The sequence below is a fragment of the Euprymna scolopes genome, chromosome 3, assembly GCF_053919585.1.
Source record: "Euprymna scolopes isolate OS-2025 chromosome 3, ASM5391958v1, whole genome shotgun sequence".
In the NCBI taxonomy this organism is placed as follows: domain Eukaryota; kingdom Metazoa; phylum Mollusca; class Cephalopoda; order Sepiida; family Sepiolidae; genus Euprymna; species Euprymna scolopes.
This window is the reverse complement of record NC_136484.1, coordinates 154,944,409-154,961,478: the sequence shown is the minus strand read 5'-3', so window position 1 is coordinate 154,961,478 and position 17,070 is coordinate 154,944,409. Positions and strand designations below refer to the sequence as shown.

Genomic DNA, 17,070 nt, shown 5'->3' with positions numbered 1-17,070 from the left:
CAATCAGGCCTCATGTGTTCCGACGATTTGCGTCACAAACTTCAGGCTGCCATGAGTTCAAAGAACAAAATAGAATTAGAAAAAACTATTGATGAATGCCAAGCATCTGGATTCCGTGAACTGATGAACGATGTCGAAAAAGCCAACGATATTTTAGTGTCCGTTGGTGGTAAACGAAGAGGTCAGAATTGCATCATTTCTTTTTTTTAATATCGACGTATTTTACTTTTGTTATTAGATTTAAATGATAATTTGTATTATCGTTACAATATGATATAAACTATGAATTATTTTTTTTTAATATTGGAATGCTATCAGTGCATGCGACAAAGATTGATATTTGTAGTAAGAATAATAGTCTAAGTTATAGTAATTTAATGTATATGTTTATATTTGTGCATGAATATTTTAGTAATGTTTTATTATTTTCTTCTGTTATATCCGATGAGTAATAAAAAACTTTTACATTGTTATTTGTATAAAATGAATCTATCTCAACTTATACTTTTACAATTCAATACTGATGATTTAAAGTAAGTGTTTGTAGTGTGTGTATATATATATATATATATATATATATATATATATGTATATATATATATTTGTATAATATATACAGGAATTTACATTTATATCGGTAGTCGGTACCGACGGTTTCAAGCCCGGTAGTTGAGGACTGCTCTTAATGTCCGCCTCAGGCTCTCTTCAGCCGACTCTCATCTGTCTTTAACCGGTAAATTCCTGTATATATTATACAAAAAAATATATTGCTCTTATTTCGAGAAAGGTTTTTCCCTAATAATAGAGCACTGTATGGGATTTCTTTTTCTACAAAAAAAGTACAAATATATATATATATATATATATATATATATATATATATATATATATATAATACTACAATACTCTAGATAGAAAACAAGTTTTTAAAGATAGAAAAAATGGTTTAATAGTATGTATCCCAAAATTCTTAGCATAGATAATTGTTTACTAGTATACAATCCAACAATACTACCGTAATTCATAAATAGACTTACATTAGAATATACGTATGTATAATTAATAGAATATATAGTATGGTAAATTGACGATATTTTATATATAAAACAATAGATATACTAACGTAAACGAAATTTTATAAACTATTCTAAACAATCTGTGAGATATTGACAAAATTCATAGATATATATATATAAATATATATATATAAATATATATATATAAATATATATATATAAATATATATATATATATATATATATATAAGTAAAAGTTTAAAACAATTTAGGTGTATTGGATGAGATAAATTCATTTTTTTTCTAAAAATAAACATTGTTAAATACATTGAGTATGTTTCAATACTGTTAATAAATATAAATCCAATAATTAATAATTTATATGAATCAGAACAATTATAATTAATTAGGTAGATTATAAAATTTAAAAGATATTAATTAAAATTTCAAATATTATTATCCAGTTCTGAAATTAACACTTAACAATGCTTATCCATATGTATACGCGTTTCTTGATTAAATCTGATGACGCGTTTTCGTTTGCTGAATCAGAACTTATCAATTAGTATTTTTTGTATAATATTATAGTAAACAAAATGGCCCTATTTAATTTGAGTATACTCAAAGAAAGTTACGAATTCTAAAATTATAAACAGTTATCTAGACACTAAAATCTATTATTTAAGTAACATCCGACCAGCATGCTTCATTTTTAAATTAAAATCACGATTTTGTTTGTTAGTAGTTGTTTTATCTAGTTCTGTATTTGCACGCATGTTTCTAACTCCAGGAGCAAAATCTCCCGAGGTTTTACGGAATCAACTGAAGACTGCCATGAGACTTCGCAATAAGAAAGACCTGGAAAAAGCCATACAAGAGGCAGAAATTTGCAATTACCCAGATTTGCAAGCTGACCTGCTCAAAGCCAAGCAGATGCTTAAGAGTTCTAATTTAGATCGGCCAGGTTAGATTGCGCTTCGAGTATTAAGAAGCTTTGTTTTTCAGTTGTGTTAAACTATATCTAACAAAGTAGAATTACACATTTGTTGCATGGAGTTATACTAACACATATGATTTTTTGCTCAAAAGAAATGTACTGGAACTCTTGACCCATTAAAATAAATATGGCTCTAATGAAAAATGAAAAATGAATTACGTTGAAGTCCATTTTTCACGCTGTTTTTTTGTCTGTGTATTACATTCACCCTAATATGTAGGTTAAAATATGAGTAATAAAATAAGATCAGTGAACTAATATGGTTAGACCAAAGTATCCCATCTCATTAAAAATGATGGGAACAAGAAGGCAATAAATGATAAGTGGATATAACAAAGGACCTTAGAGTTGGTGTGAAATGTGGTTCACTAGGAGTTGTGTAAATAATTAAATTTTAGTCTCATAATTTAGTTGTATCCATAAACCGAAATATATTCGCAATAATTACTGTCATAGAGATAATATTGATTATTTTCCCGTTCAGATATATTGTGTAGTTTATCAGTTTATATTGGAAAACGGAATCTCAAATTTTGCTTTGATTTGCTGTTGAATAAGTTAAGGTTCTGACTAACATACTATATAGCTTCTCTCAAACTCTTAGAATTCTATTGCTTCTTTAGCCCGTGTGATACCCTAAATTGTGATATACAGTAGATATATTGATATCTAAAACATTAAAAAATATATCGATATCACAACCTTCTCCTGATACTTTATACTGCATTTAGTACTGGTGAAGGAAACAGAAACATGCATCAGTTACATACACACACATATGTATATTACTTATATACATTGTTTATTGATTTATTTTTTATTAGCGATTCTGTAGTATTTGTTTATTTCTTTTCGTTCCCTGAGCGCTTTTTTTTAAAGAAATGAGTTATCTGCCCTTTGATTACATTTTTTGTCGCCCACATTTTTTAGGACGTATTATTTATTTATTTTTATTTAAATATTATTACGTACATAAAAGTAAGTCATCTATAGGCATGCATGTTTCGGAGTTTTCTCCTCATCAGTACGGCTAGGCTTAGTTGAAAAGGATCGAACGCACCACCGCTCGATAAGTAGTCTGGTGTTTTACCACGAAGGCCTTATCAATTTTTAAACTCGATTTTTATCGCTAAAAGTGCAAGATTGTTGATTGATTGATTTTTTATTAGTGATTCTGTAGTATTTTTTTCTTTCTTTTCGCTCCCAGGCTGTTTTTTTTTAAAGAAAGGAGTTACCTTGCCTTTGCTTAAATTTTTTATCGCCCCACATTTTTAGGACGTATTATTTATTTATTCATTTTTAATTTTATTTTTAATTTTTTTTATATTAGATATAATGTAGAATGGTTTTCAAACATTGCTGTAACATATGGATGCTGTATAAGAGTTAAACAATATAAGCATATTTTACAATAGCAACTATTTATTTTAAAAGCAACATTAACATTAAAAAATATTTTCTTTTATAATATTTTTTAAATGTCACCGTTTTAAAGAAATGATAATAATGTTAAAATAAATTTACACAATGTGAAAATTTCAGCGTTTGTTTTTTTTTTAAATTATACTAATGTTATACTTTAATATTTAATTTTTTTAAATAAAAAATGCTGTTGTAAAATATATTGTTATACTTATATATCTGTATATTACAGATATATTAACATTTGTTATTACTAATATTTTCTTGGATTTTTTTTATTTTATTTAATATGTACTCTACATGTTAGAGGGTATATTTTGATGTATTTTTCTTATTTTAGCTCTCCTTTTACCTTCATCCACTCCGAATATTTTAATAATGTAGTAACACATCACTAGGATCGAACTTTTCTTTTTCATGAAGTACTTTTCAATTATTTACGAAGACTAAAAACAATCTGGCACGATAATATAAGTTCGGGGCGTCAACGAAATTAGTTTATTGACCAGGTCGTTAGTTACTAATTAATGGAATAAGCTTTGTGTGACACAAGACTTGAGAGTTCAATAAAATAAGACAAACAACGAATGTTACGGAATACGTGGAACAGACTATGCTATTTCAAATTTAATCCTGCTAGACTGATGAAAATACTATTCCAAACTTCATGATGGCTAAGAGATAACAATGATATTTCAAACTTAATTATGACAAATAGATGAAAATGCGATTTCAGTTTGATTTGTAGCAGACGTTGGTCTATTAATGATTAATACTTTTGTGGAAGTAAAACTGGAACATATGATTTGATGATTTCTTAAAGGAATATGCAATTTGGCCCGAGATAAAATCAATGATATTTCAGTCATTGAGTACCATGAACTTCAAGCAACAAAACCACTTACTAACAAACTTTTTTACAATTTTTATTTGTATGTATTTATTTATTAAAAACACATCAGTCATTATGTTCAATTTTCTTTTGAACCATGTGATGTTACTCTTCCTCTTTTAGGTTCTAAATCCCCGGATGATTTACGCAAAGAACTTAAAGTTGCTCAGATGAGCAAAAATAAGGACGGCCTGGAGAAAATTATCACTGAATGTGAACAATATGCTTACCCTGAGCTTGGCTCCGATTTAAGGGAGGCACGGGATACCCTAGAAAGCATTGGTGGCGGTCGCGGAGGTAAGTGCTGTCATATTTCACCATTCATTACCCCTAACATCTTATGCATTTCAGCTCCTAAGTTTTCCTCTCACAGAAAACGAGAGAATTAAGTCAATATTTAAAATATCCAGAAAGTTTTTTTAAACAGTTAATGTTTTCGCATTATATATACATTAAAACTAACTAAAATACAAAAGAAAATAAAAAATCGCGGACATTAATAAAACAGAAGTTGCTCTAAACCATTTTGGTCATTTTAATATTATTTAAGTTAGCTGTAAAAAAATTTATGTCGATAATATAACATCATATATATGCTTTATCAAATTATATTTAGATTTCAAGAGAATGTATTTTGTAAAATAAATTTCAATTTACTCAACTATATGAATTGATTTTTGGAGTATCGTTCAACCAGTGACTGAATAATTAGTATATACGTTATGATTGGACAATTCTGGTGCTAGATAATAGAAATAAACAACTATGCATGGCCAATCAGAATAATTTTATTTAAGTCAGCATTAGTGCAAACATTTTCACAATAATACAATGTGATATGTAACTTATCCATCATTTGATTTTAAACGTGAAATATTAGGAGCTGATTTGTTCTCTAAAAGCTATTCTTTTGATAAGAAAAATGGATGCATTTTGCAAACGTATTATTATTTAATTTCTGCCTCAAAAATAAATAAATAAACATCTATTAAAATATTAAAAAAAAATGCTTCTGCATGCTTTTTAAATATTTGTTTCAGTTTCCTGCGTTCAATCAATTAGTTGAACACAAGCTTTATTTGCCTTTCAGAACTCTTTTCGTATATTAAAACATTATCTCGTGAATGTTAAAAAGAGGCAAAAGAACTAATAGCATGAAGAGAAAATGAAAAAAAAAATACAAAAATAAATAAATAAATAAATAATAATAATAATAATGTATATTACTTACCATATTTGTCGTCACAGCAGAGTGTATTCCCTCTGGCCCTTAAATAGAACGTCTAAAAATCGTCCGTGTCTTGTGACGCAGGAGCAGATTTACGCACAGATTTGAGCAAGTTAGCAAAAGGTGCGTATGATGCATCTTTTTCCATAAAATGACTTATTTTGACTTCAGTCTCCTTATGTGACGGAAAATATGGTAAATATAAAAATATATACAGGTAACTGCTTTTTAGTAATTGCTTATTTATAAAATTGCATCCTAAAAAAAAAAAAATGCAAATGATGTTACTTTTTCAGCTGCCATTTTGGTCACGTGCATTATTATTATCTATTATACTGCCAATACAATCAGTTTTATTGAAAATATTTTGTTTAAAGCAACAAAATAGCGCGCGTTTTATTTTATTTTATCCCGTTCTCTAGGAATCCTTACAGCGGAACCGCTTCGCGAAAACCTGAAACGCGCTCTGCGAGACAAAGACAAAGAGTACCTGCAGAAGGTGGTTGATGAATGCGAGGCAGCCGGGCTGCGGGAACTCGATTCAGATATTGCTAGTGCCAGAGAAGTTTTAACAACGCTAACAGGCCGAATCGATTCGACCCGTACGTTATTAATTTCTTGTATCTTGTTGATTAGGAATATTGCTTGTAACGTCATCATCATCATGAATATCATCATCATCATGAATATCATCATCATGAATATCATCATCATGAATATCATCATCATCATAATCATCATCATCATCATCAACCTGAATAATATCAATATTGTGCCGCTCATATATATATATATATATGTGTGTATATATATATATATATATATATATATGTTTATATAGATTTTATTTATTGTTTTTAATAGAATTTTTTATCGCTTCTACTACCTATATATATGTGTGTGTATGTGTGTGTGTGTGTGTGTGAGAGTGTGTATGTAATGGAATTTATTAAAGTGTCTAGATTTTGGAGTAGAATCGAGTTTTAAATATTTATAATAGCGACGATATCGTCTATAAATAGATTATTATAAGCGTATCAATATCTGTGGAAAATATCTGCTCAAAAAAATTTGATAAATAAATACTGACTATAAAAATGATTTTAAAAAAATACTTATTATACTCAATGTTTATACGATTTCTGCTTGTTTGTTTGTGTGTAAGTTAATTTTTTTACGAGCAACCTTCGATTTATTTTTGTTGACAGTAGGAAGCTCGATGGAAGAACTTCGAGAACAGTTAAATACTGCGATGAGACTTCGTAGCAAGCCTCGTTTGGAACGTGTGCTGAATGAATGCGAAGCGGCAGGATACGCCGAGTTGGGTCCCGACATGGAAAAGGCTCGCAAACTTATGCACAACTTGGGAGGTGGAAGAGAAGGTTAGCTTTAATAGCTTTGATTGGTGTGTTTTAAATGATATTAGTAATATTCTTATTAAAATTTTGAGTATTTTTAAATAAAAGTTTCGATATATTTTTTTATATTTATATTTTGTATAATCTACGATTATGATACTCATGAGGTATATAATTATATTCTAAGTACGAAATAGAAACCTTGTATCCATATATATATATATATATATATATATATATATATATATATATATATAAATTTTCGGAGGGTACAGAATTTAATAATGGCTAAATACAGAGCAATCAACATAATGATTTTCAAAAATGAAAATAAAGGTTAGCTAACCAGGTTTCTTTCCTCGCTCAACAGAGCTACATTGAGGAAAATACGATTAAAAAAGTCATGAATATGGCAGGGGAGAAAAAAAAAGCGAAAAATAAACGGGGGAAAACTTACATAGAGACTAAATTAAGTCCTAAAAGATTTTTTTTTTACTTGCAAAGAGAATGTCTCAAAGACTTAATAAAAATAGTCTCCAGAATGTTTAAATGAAAGGGTATTCTGAATAATACGTATGGTTCTGCGATTTGCGACCATCTTATAAATAACCATGCGTATGCCATGAATTTCTGTGCTGACATGTTTACGATCTTGAGTGAGTCGCACTCACCCTTTCATTTAAAAATTCTAGAGACTATTTTTCTGAAGTCTTTGAGACCTTCTCTTTGTAAGTAAAAAGAAAATCTTTTAGGACTTAATTTAGTCTCTATGTAATTTTTCCCCCGTTTATTTTTCGCTTTTTTTTCTCCCCCGCCACATTCATGACTTTTTAATCGTGTTTTCCTTGATTTAGTTCTGTTGAGCGAGGAACGAAACCTGGTTAGCTAACCTTTATTTTCATTTTTTATTTTCTTAAATCACTATGGTCTGTATTTAACCATCAATATATATATATATATATATATATATATATATATATATATATATATATATAATGTTGTTTAAGTTGAAACGTTTAAATACAACTACTAAAAGCGTTGTTTGATCGTCTTTTCAAAAGTTTAGAACACATATTACAGTCTAAACTATAAATATTTAATATGATACTCTGGGTATTATTATCCCCTTTTATCATTGCATTCAATCGTATCTTTCATATCAATGTGGAACTTTAGTAGATCAAGGGATAGAAGTGGCAGAAGATTAGGTGATTATTTTTGTTTTAATTATAAAAAGAAGACCCGTTTATCTTGATAATTTATTTGGGCAATACGCTTGGTATAATAAACAGCGAAGTAGACAAGTAGAATTGGTCCAGCTTTACAATCCTCGACATTGTTTCGAATTTGAGAAAAAAGCACCGAAGATGAATATCTTCTGGAGTTATTTTCTATGAAATATGAAAAGTATAATGTGTAGAAATTAATATCTTAAATTGATATCCTTTCCGACAAAGTTTAAAAAATCTTATATCAAGCAGATTGGTATTTATTGCAAAACTACAGTCGATGTGCAGTAGCAGAACAGATACTACATCTTAATCAAAAAACTAATTCATTTATTCATATCTAATGGATCAGATGACTCTATTGTTGCTATTGGTTTTCTCGATATAATTCTAGTTAGAATTGTTTCCAGAAAACAACGGATACTTATTGGAGGGACCATGTGAAGGTTGAAACATCCTAAGTTAAAGTGTTTCTGTGGAACGAAATGGGGTCGCATTTAAAACACCGAGGCTTTCAGTTTGTTAATCACTTAACCATCAATACCTTCCTAAAGGCTGATAATAATAAGCTCGGTGGAAACATTTGATAAAATAAAACCTAAATAATTTAAAATATGAAGTTTTATCTATTTCTTATATTAAAAGTAGAAATTATGAATAATATTATTTGAGTTAACGGAAAGTGGTCTTATAAAATTATAATATTATAGTATAGAATATATGATCAGGAACATCTTCATTTTGAATACTTATTTAGTTATGTTTATCCCTTATTAGAGAGAGTACTTAAGGCCAATTTAGATATCTTAGAATTCGGAAAGCTTTGAAGATGTATTATAATCTTAGCTGAAATGAATAGATATTTGAATCATTGTAAAATAAACATTTCAATGTGTAAAAATAAACAAACGCTCATTTTATCTCTTTCCACTTTGCTAGTGGCCAAGTCACCGGAAGCTTTACGCGATATGCTCAAAACAACAATGAAATACCAGAACAAACCTCGGTTGGAGACGCTCGTTTCAGAAGTGGAGGACGCCAGATATCCGGAATTGTTTTCACAACTTCATGAAGCGAGGGCGTTTCTGGATACTTTAGAAGACGAAGCTCAAGGTTAGATCTAGATTAGTTACAGTTCCATTAGTTATCATACTTGTTTATGATCTAGCCATGCTTTCTAAATCCTGCAAATCTAATATTCCATTATTTTACTGTGCGACAAATATAAAATGCATGTTAGATAAAATGTTAGCACATTTAGTATAGCATTTATATGCAAAGGAAGGTTGAAGTAGCTAATTATTATAAACTATTTTGTTGTAATAGTAGATTCTTGATTTCTCGTAATATATTTATTTTATTACTGTGTATAATGTTCTAAATTATGTTCAGACATGGCTTGAATGGGAGGTTAGGATGATGACTTATTAAATTTATATTTTATTATTTTTACTTGATTACATATGTACAGCATAATCACATGGACAGGCCGAATTTTGTTAGATTACCAAAGGTAATCGACGCTGAGTATTGTAAATACGAGACAGTTGTCTATTTAGAGATATTAGACCCTGTGTGTCATCTTGACAAATATAAACATGCCGTGGAGGATACATGTGAACTGGATATTCCCCAGAAACTTCATATTTCGTAGAAAGCAGGATACCCTTCCAGAACAAATACCTCATTAAATATTACCGAATGAAAGGAAGAAAAGCTGAAATATTTATGATTAGCAAAGTCGAGGCAATTATATAGCCGTTAACCGTTGAACATCATTTAAGATTCCAGTAGTGTAGTAGACGGACATATCACTGTACTTTATATATTATATCTTAACAGAAATGAAAGTAAATATCTGCATTTGACGAGTCGTCTTACAGATGATTAGTATTTGTTTTAATTATCAAGCGATTGTAAAGTCGTATCATACTAAAATCATTGTGAGTTCGGAAAATACAGATAAAAAGCATATGTATGCGTACATACAGTATTTTCTTTTAACATTCTAAAAATGATATTTTGGTATGAAATAACCAACAATAAAATTATACGCTGTAGAACAGAAAACCGGATTACTTTAGAATGTTTGCATTTTTAAATTTGTGTATTAATCAGCTAAAGCAAAATCATGTATATTATTAAGGAAAAAATACGAATATTTTTTGATTAATGAGTAAAATTTATATAGAAATTTCTATATTATTTTACATGAACATTTCTATTGTGTGTTTTTTTAAACTGTTTGTATTTATGGTTGATAGGAATCAAATCAGCGGAATATCTTCGTGACAATCTCAAAAAGGCCATCCGACAAAAGGACATGGAGAGTTTGCAAAGTGCACTTGACAAATGTGTTTCCTCGGGCTACGCTTCGCTGGAATCAGACATCCAACAAGCCCGCGATATTCTTGAGCTGATGAGGAGCGGTCGCGGAGGTTTGACAAAAGATTCACTGACCATTTTGCACTTTCACAAAATAAGATAGCAAACATGCACTTTACTCAGCATTGATGTTTGATAGCTATTCTCGCTTGAAAATATCTACATAGTATACTTGTTAAAATGATTTTGAAAAGTACGTAAGATTTTTGCCAAATATAGGTATAATGGATCTGTATTCGTTTATCATCTAAAATATTTGTTGAAGAAAGTGTATGAGCCTTTTATATAGGCATTTAAAGTTTTAGCATTAGTATTACAAGATATATTGACGGTCAAAAATGTATATTAATGATAGGTTTTATGTAAAGAAATAAATTTATTGTATCATATTAGACAAAAATGTACCTCAATACAAATGTTTTAATAAATGCATTGTTCAGCCCTAGGTTCTCATAATTGTATTAACTTCTACTTATATCATAATAATGGCAGCGTGTGCCAAAAAAAGTTTTATAGTGAGAACGAGGGGACAAGTTAGAGTAAACCACATATGGTAGAGTTTAATCGATGAAGAAACTTGATTAGACTATTACATATAGTATTTGACAGTTTACCCAGCAAAGATTAACAAAAATGTATGCCTACAACTTTTCAGTGTAGAAATTGAAAAGCCAAGAACTCTGGCCTACAAAAACTGTCTGAGTAACTCCAGCATTCCCTGGTAAGTTTGTATCAGGCGATTAGTAATAAACTCATCTTCAAAGAGAGACGAAAAACCCTGAAAAAATGGAGTTCCTAAAACTGGATACCCAAAATTTATTATTGATTTAGTTTTGACCATGTAAATATTATTATTGTCATGGTTACTTTGCTGAAAATTTTCGAATTATCAAATGTAAAACGCAATAAACGCATTTAAAAACTAGCGAAACTATCAGTGTTAGATTTCAACATTCTATCGCACACAAAAATCATGTATGACTTAATGTGTTATCGGCATGATTTCTTTTGTTACATTCAATTAAAATAATCTTTTTGTCAAAGTTTAGATTGTATATGTTCTTCTTATAGTTTTTTCTTTTTTATAGTTTAATGTCTTAATTTAAAAATATTCAGATTTATGTCATTTTGCAGTCAAACTCTTCATTATGTTCGACCATTTGTTTTAAGGTATACTGTTTTTTAATAAATATAATACATTTCTTTATTTTGTCGAATGTTTATGCCTTTAAGATAGAATCTTTTAAATAAACAGAAAACATTTATTTTATTTTTAAAACTTAGTTCAGCCAGACTAACAGATAGGTATGACTTTTATTTATTTATATTATATCACTAAAACTTTTCTCTTGCTTTATCAGCCTCTAAATCACCGTATGTCTTGCGAGAACAACTTAATACAGCGATCCAACTCAGAGATAAAGAGGCCTTAAGTCGGGCCATCGCAGAATGCGAAATTGCCAGTTTCCCTGAACTTAGCTTCGAGTTAAGTCAGGCCAGACGCGTCCTCGAAAGTTTGGGAGGAGGACGTGGAGGTTAGAAAAAAACTTTGTATTTTTATAATCATCTGATTTTATTCACTGTTTTTCGTTTCTTTTTTCACCATGACATGTTTAGTAGATAACGCACATCACGTTGTGTACGTAAAATCCCCATACCACATATTTTATCACTTGTCTTGCATGACGTTTCACACAGGCGTTTACGTCTTAAAATATGTCACACTAGCATGCATGCGCACAGCCTTATCAAGTAAAATTAAGAGATACTTTATAATGATATCCATGTGTAAATTAGACAAATATTTCTTAATCATAAAACCACCACAAAGGAATTTGGGGCAAGTTCACAATTATATATAATAAGTGGAATGTGGTCCTAAATTTACTGTCTATAGAACTAATACTTTCCTAACATTAAATAAATGTCTGGTAATCGTTTGTGCTTGAAACTATAAAGTACACATGTAAATTTATGTCGTATGCCTCGAATTATATATATATATATATATATATATATATATATATATATATATATATATATGTGTGTGTGGGGGGGCTGTGGTTGTGTGTGGGTGTGTGCGTGTATGGGTGGGTGCTTATATATAATAACGTTGATATTTATTGCTATTTTTGTTTACTTATATCCATGATCCTTTTCGTCAAGATCAAAGTGTAGTATCTGTTCTTCAGATGCTGCACTTCCATTTCCTGTTCTCTTTCCGTGGAGGATCAGTCCTTCACGACTGAGACAATTTTTTTTGTACCTTTTCTCCACGTTAAAAAACGACCCCGGTGTCTAACTCTGTCCCGTGGGGGAGGCATAGTAAATAGGTACTTATATCCATGATCCTATTTATCTGATTTTCTCTCTCTCTCTCTCTCTCTCTCTCTCTCTCTCTCTCTATTTCTTTCATTGTATCTATCTTTATTGTTTTATATCTCTTATATCTCTATCTTTCTCTATTTCTTTCTTTCTTCAATCACACACACACACACACACATATATATATACATACATACATACATATATATATATATATATATATATATATATATATATATATATGGGCTTATGAAAGCAAGAAAATGGCTAATAATGACGCTGTCAAATAAGTAAATCAATTTATCTCGTTCACGTATTTCTCATATATAGAATAAAGTTAAAAATATGTTAGTATGAGAATTATTATTATGTGACGTATTACCTTTTACAGACATATGAATGACATGACATGATATGATATGATAACTAGCTTATCTTTATACATTATGTTTTATTTCATTCAAATTCATCCTAATTGTTTCCTAATCCCAATTGGGAAAAAGATATTGGTCTCTCCTGTGGAAGTATCGAATTCCTATTTGACATTTTGATTTAATTCGTGCACTTAAACATTTTATGATTCTACCCTTTAATGGGAAAACTGTACATCACATGCCTTATTCATACACACAAAAAAGGTTTAATCAGTTTATATAATTAAGCACTGGCATGATAATCCAAAATCACTGCATGCGAAGAACTAAAAAACACAAATGTTGATTATTATTTGAAACTATTTGTTTGTTTATCAGGAAGCAAATCACCAGAAACGCTACGCGAACATCTTGCTTCTGCCATGAAACAAAACGACAAGATCTTGTTAGAGAAGGCGATCAACGAATGCGTAGCGGCTGGCTTTTCTGAACTAGATGCAAACATTCATCAGGCCAGAGATTTGCTGAACATTTTGGCCGGTGGTAGAAGAGGTACAGTTTGTCTATTAATTATTGCTTTGTCTTCAGTTAGTGGATGTAAAGGATATATAACTATATAAAGCATTGTATATTATCAGCAATGCTTATCAGTTATAGTGCGAATTTAGTTTTAAGTTTAATAAACGCAATGCAAGATAATTATCAGTAAGTTTACACCGTTGATTAGTGTTAGTATTGGTCAACATCTGCTGAATATTAAAAAGACGTATACTTATTCTATAGCAACGAATATCTTTGTATGGGAATTATGGAAAACTTGCATTTCCTTTTATGAGATGCAATTTACTTGTACAGAAAAATCTTTCGGTGAGAAAATTAACTATAATTTTCATGCGCATTAAAAATAATATCTTTACTTCAAACTGAATTGTTGTAGAAATGAATTATTTAATCGACTGAAATTGTTTTGTTTTTGGTTGTTAGGACACCAACCTCCTGATGTTCTTCGAGAAAGACTAGAAAAAGCCAGGAAAACTCTGGATATTGCAGCACTAAAATCTTCGATTCAGGAATGCGAAGAAGCTGGTTATCCAGAATTAGGAGCCGAACTCCAGAAAGCACGTGACATTCTAGAAACTCTGGGAGGCGGACGAGGAGGTTAGAAGCAAAATTGAGTTACATGATTTTAATCAGTTGTTTAGGTCTAATTAGATGTAATGTTATTTAGTTCACCAAATTATCAGATTTTGAGTTATTTATAATTTCTTAAAGTGTTGTTTGTTATAGGACAGGTTTTAAATAAACACTTTAGATATTTTAATATAGATTATGTTTGCTGTAGTTGCCTTGGCACACATATTCCCGTAAGATCACTACGCTGGACATATAGGTGACCATTTGGGAATACAAAGTGTTGTATGTAAAAATCTGTAAAAAGGACACACGTGTCATATATTGCATACTTTTTGAGACGTATCTCAAAATTTCTTGTCATAAAGAAATAGAAGTTACTCCAATCTCATTTATAGTTAGCAAGATCCTTTCGTAATACTTAGATTCTCGGGCTTACATTAATGCAAGTTGTACGTAAAACGCAACAAAAATTGGACAACTTGGTTTAGAGCTTTGTAACTATTAAAACAATATAGATGAAATAATACCAGTATGTGGTTATTACCATATTTATATTTAATATCACATACTAGTGCGTCCAATTTGCTTTAAATTGTATACAAATTTGGAGAGATACATTTATTGGTATATAATTTATTTGGCTAAATACCAGTATAATAGATATAGTAAATTTTAAAAATGTTACTATTTGCATAAGTTAATGTTAGTTGTAGTTGACTTTTAATTTTATACAAATCTGGATAGATACATTTATTAGTAGTATAATACATTTAGGTACATATCAGGGTAATAGATAAGTAGAGTTAATTATTAAAAAATCTATCTATATTAATTAACATTAATTATAGTTCTCTTGTTATCTTGTGTGTGTACTAAGTGTATGTTAATAATCAGCTACTAATTACTTAGTTTATTCGAACGTATACAATGTATCGGTTATTTGAACTTCATATAGTTTAATAAATTATGTTGTGATCTCCAAAATAGGGAGTAAAAATCCATATTCATTACGTGAGAAACTCCAGAAAGCTGCGCGAGAGAAAGATGTGACAGCGCTGGAAAGAGCAATAAACGAAAGCGTTGCGGCGGGAATGCCCGAATTAGAAGCGGACATCCAGCAAGCAAGAGAAGTTATGGACGTTCTCGTCGGTGGAACACCGAGTCGAGGTTAGCAACGTTTACATTTGTCATCCATGCACGTAACCCTATTTGATTTGATTCTCTTAGTGTATTCTATGTTCAAACGAAACATAAAAACACATGTTACCTTCGGTTGATATATTATATGTATTTTAAACTTACGAAAAAAATGTATGTATGTAAAACTGAATACCGAGTAAACAATGTACACTGATATATGAAAACGAATAAACAATTGTTACACACACACACACACACACACACACACAAACACACACACACACACACACACACACACACACACACACATATATATATATGTATGTGTGTGTGTGTGTGTGTGTGTGTGTGTGTGTGTGTCCGTGTGTGTGTATTTATATATAGTTGTTTCTGTCTCGGTGAAAGAAATCCAATAGAGTGATCGATTATTCTATGAGCGTCATATATATATATATATATATATATATATATATATATATATATATATATATACATATATATATATATAGTGAGAGAGAAATATGAATATATATATATATACATATATATATAGTGAGAGAGAAATATGAATATATATATACATATATATATATAGTGAGAGAGAAATATGAATATATATATATATATATACATATATATATATATAGTGAGAGAGAAATATGAATATATATATGCATATATATATAGTGAGAGAGAAATATGAATATATATATATATACATATATATATAGTGAGAGAGAAATATGAATATATATATATATACATATATATATATAGTGAGAGAGAAATATGAATATATATATATGCATACAAACAATAGTTAATATGACTTATATCGAAGATAAACTACATTAGTATTTCTTATTACTATAACGCTCTAAAAGGATATTGAGTCGTTTGCTTGAGTGTAGTCTGAACTCTTAATAGAGTGTTCTGAGTTTTATCCTATCACACCATTGATTTTTAGCGATATTTTCTGTTATTAAACGTGTTAAATTCATAATTGACAGGAATTAATAATGTTGGTGTAATTCGGGAACAACTTGACTTGGTACATTTGCTCAAAGATCGAAATCAAATAGATAAAACTATCGGAGAATATGAAGCCGCTAGCCATCCAGATATGGCTGTTCAACAGACACAAGGTAGTTATATATGTATTATGTTCATTGTAGTAAATCTATTTAAAAAATGCTTGTTGTGTTTGAAGGTATTATATATGATATTATAACGAATAGACTAGACCGAGTAGAAAATTCGAGATCGGGAAAAGTATTTGAATTATTTCATCACTAATTCATATTTCATATCACTTACATTAAATCTGATTTTATACTGAGTGTACAATATTCAATAATGCTATTGGAAACCATACATTGAGAGTGAATATACATGTATGTATATTTTTACTATTTCCTCTACAGGTTTGAGACATTTTCGTAAATTGGGATAAAATAGCTTATGAACAATACTTATTTTGGATTATTTTAATATTATGTTCACATTATAAGTTTTTTTTTTAGAATATCTATAGTTATTAATAGTTTTATAAATATTTAAAACTGTACAC

At 29.5% G+C, this 17,070-nt stretch overlaps 2 protein-coding genes across 2 annotated transcripts in view; both read left to right on the top strand.

Annotated features, from left to right (window-relative positions):
* Window positions 1-17,070, top strand: part of LOC145259887 (uncharacterized) — a 575,878-nt gene that overhangs the window by 106,584 nt on the left and 452,224 nt on the right. The window contains exons 11-13 of the mRNA XM_080117779.1: window positions 8-181; window positions 1,807-1,980; window positions 4,451-4,624. Coding sequence (XP_079973905.1) covers window positions 8-181; window positions 1,807-1,980; window positions 4,451-4,624 — 522 coding nt within the window. The remainder of the gene's footprint in view (window positions 1-7; window positions 182-1,806; window positions 1,981-4,450; window positions 4,625-17,070) is intronic.
* On the top strand, window positions 7,964-11,290 carry LOC145263533 (uncharacterized). Its single transcript, XM_080120401.1, has 2 exons — window positions 7,964-9,255; window positions 10,407-11,290. Exons 1-2 carry the CDS (start codon window positions 8,994-8,996, stop codon window positions 10,628-10,630), a joined length of 486 nt encoding a protein of 161 aa, XP_079976527.1. The 5' UTR covers window positions 7,964-8,993; the 3' UTR covers window positions 10,631-11,290.

Coding starts and splice junctions, on each gene's coding strand:
- LOC145263533 (XM_080120401.1), top strand. CDS start 8,994: ATGAATAGATATTTGAATCATTGTAAAATAAACATTTCAATGTGTAAA. Junction 9,256..10,406: donor TTTAGAAGACGAAGCTCAAG/GTTAGATCTAGA, acceptor TATGGTTGATAG/GAATCAAATCAGCGGAATAT.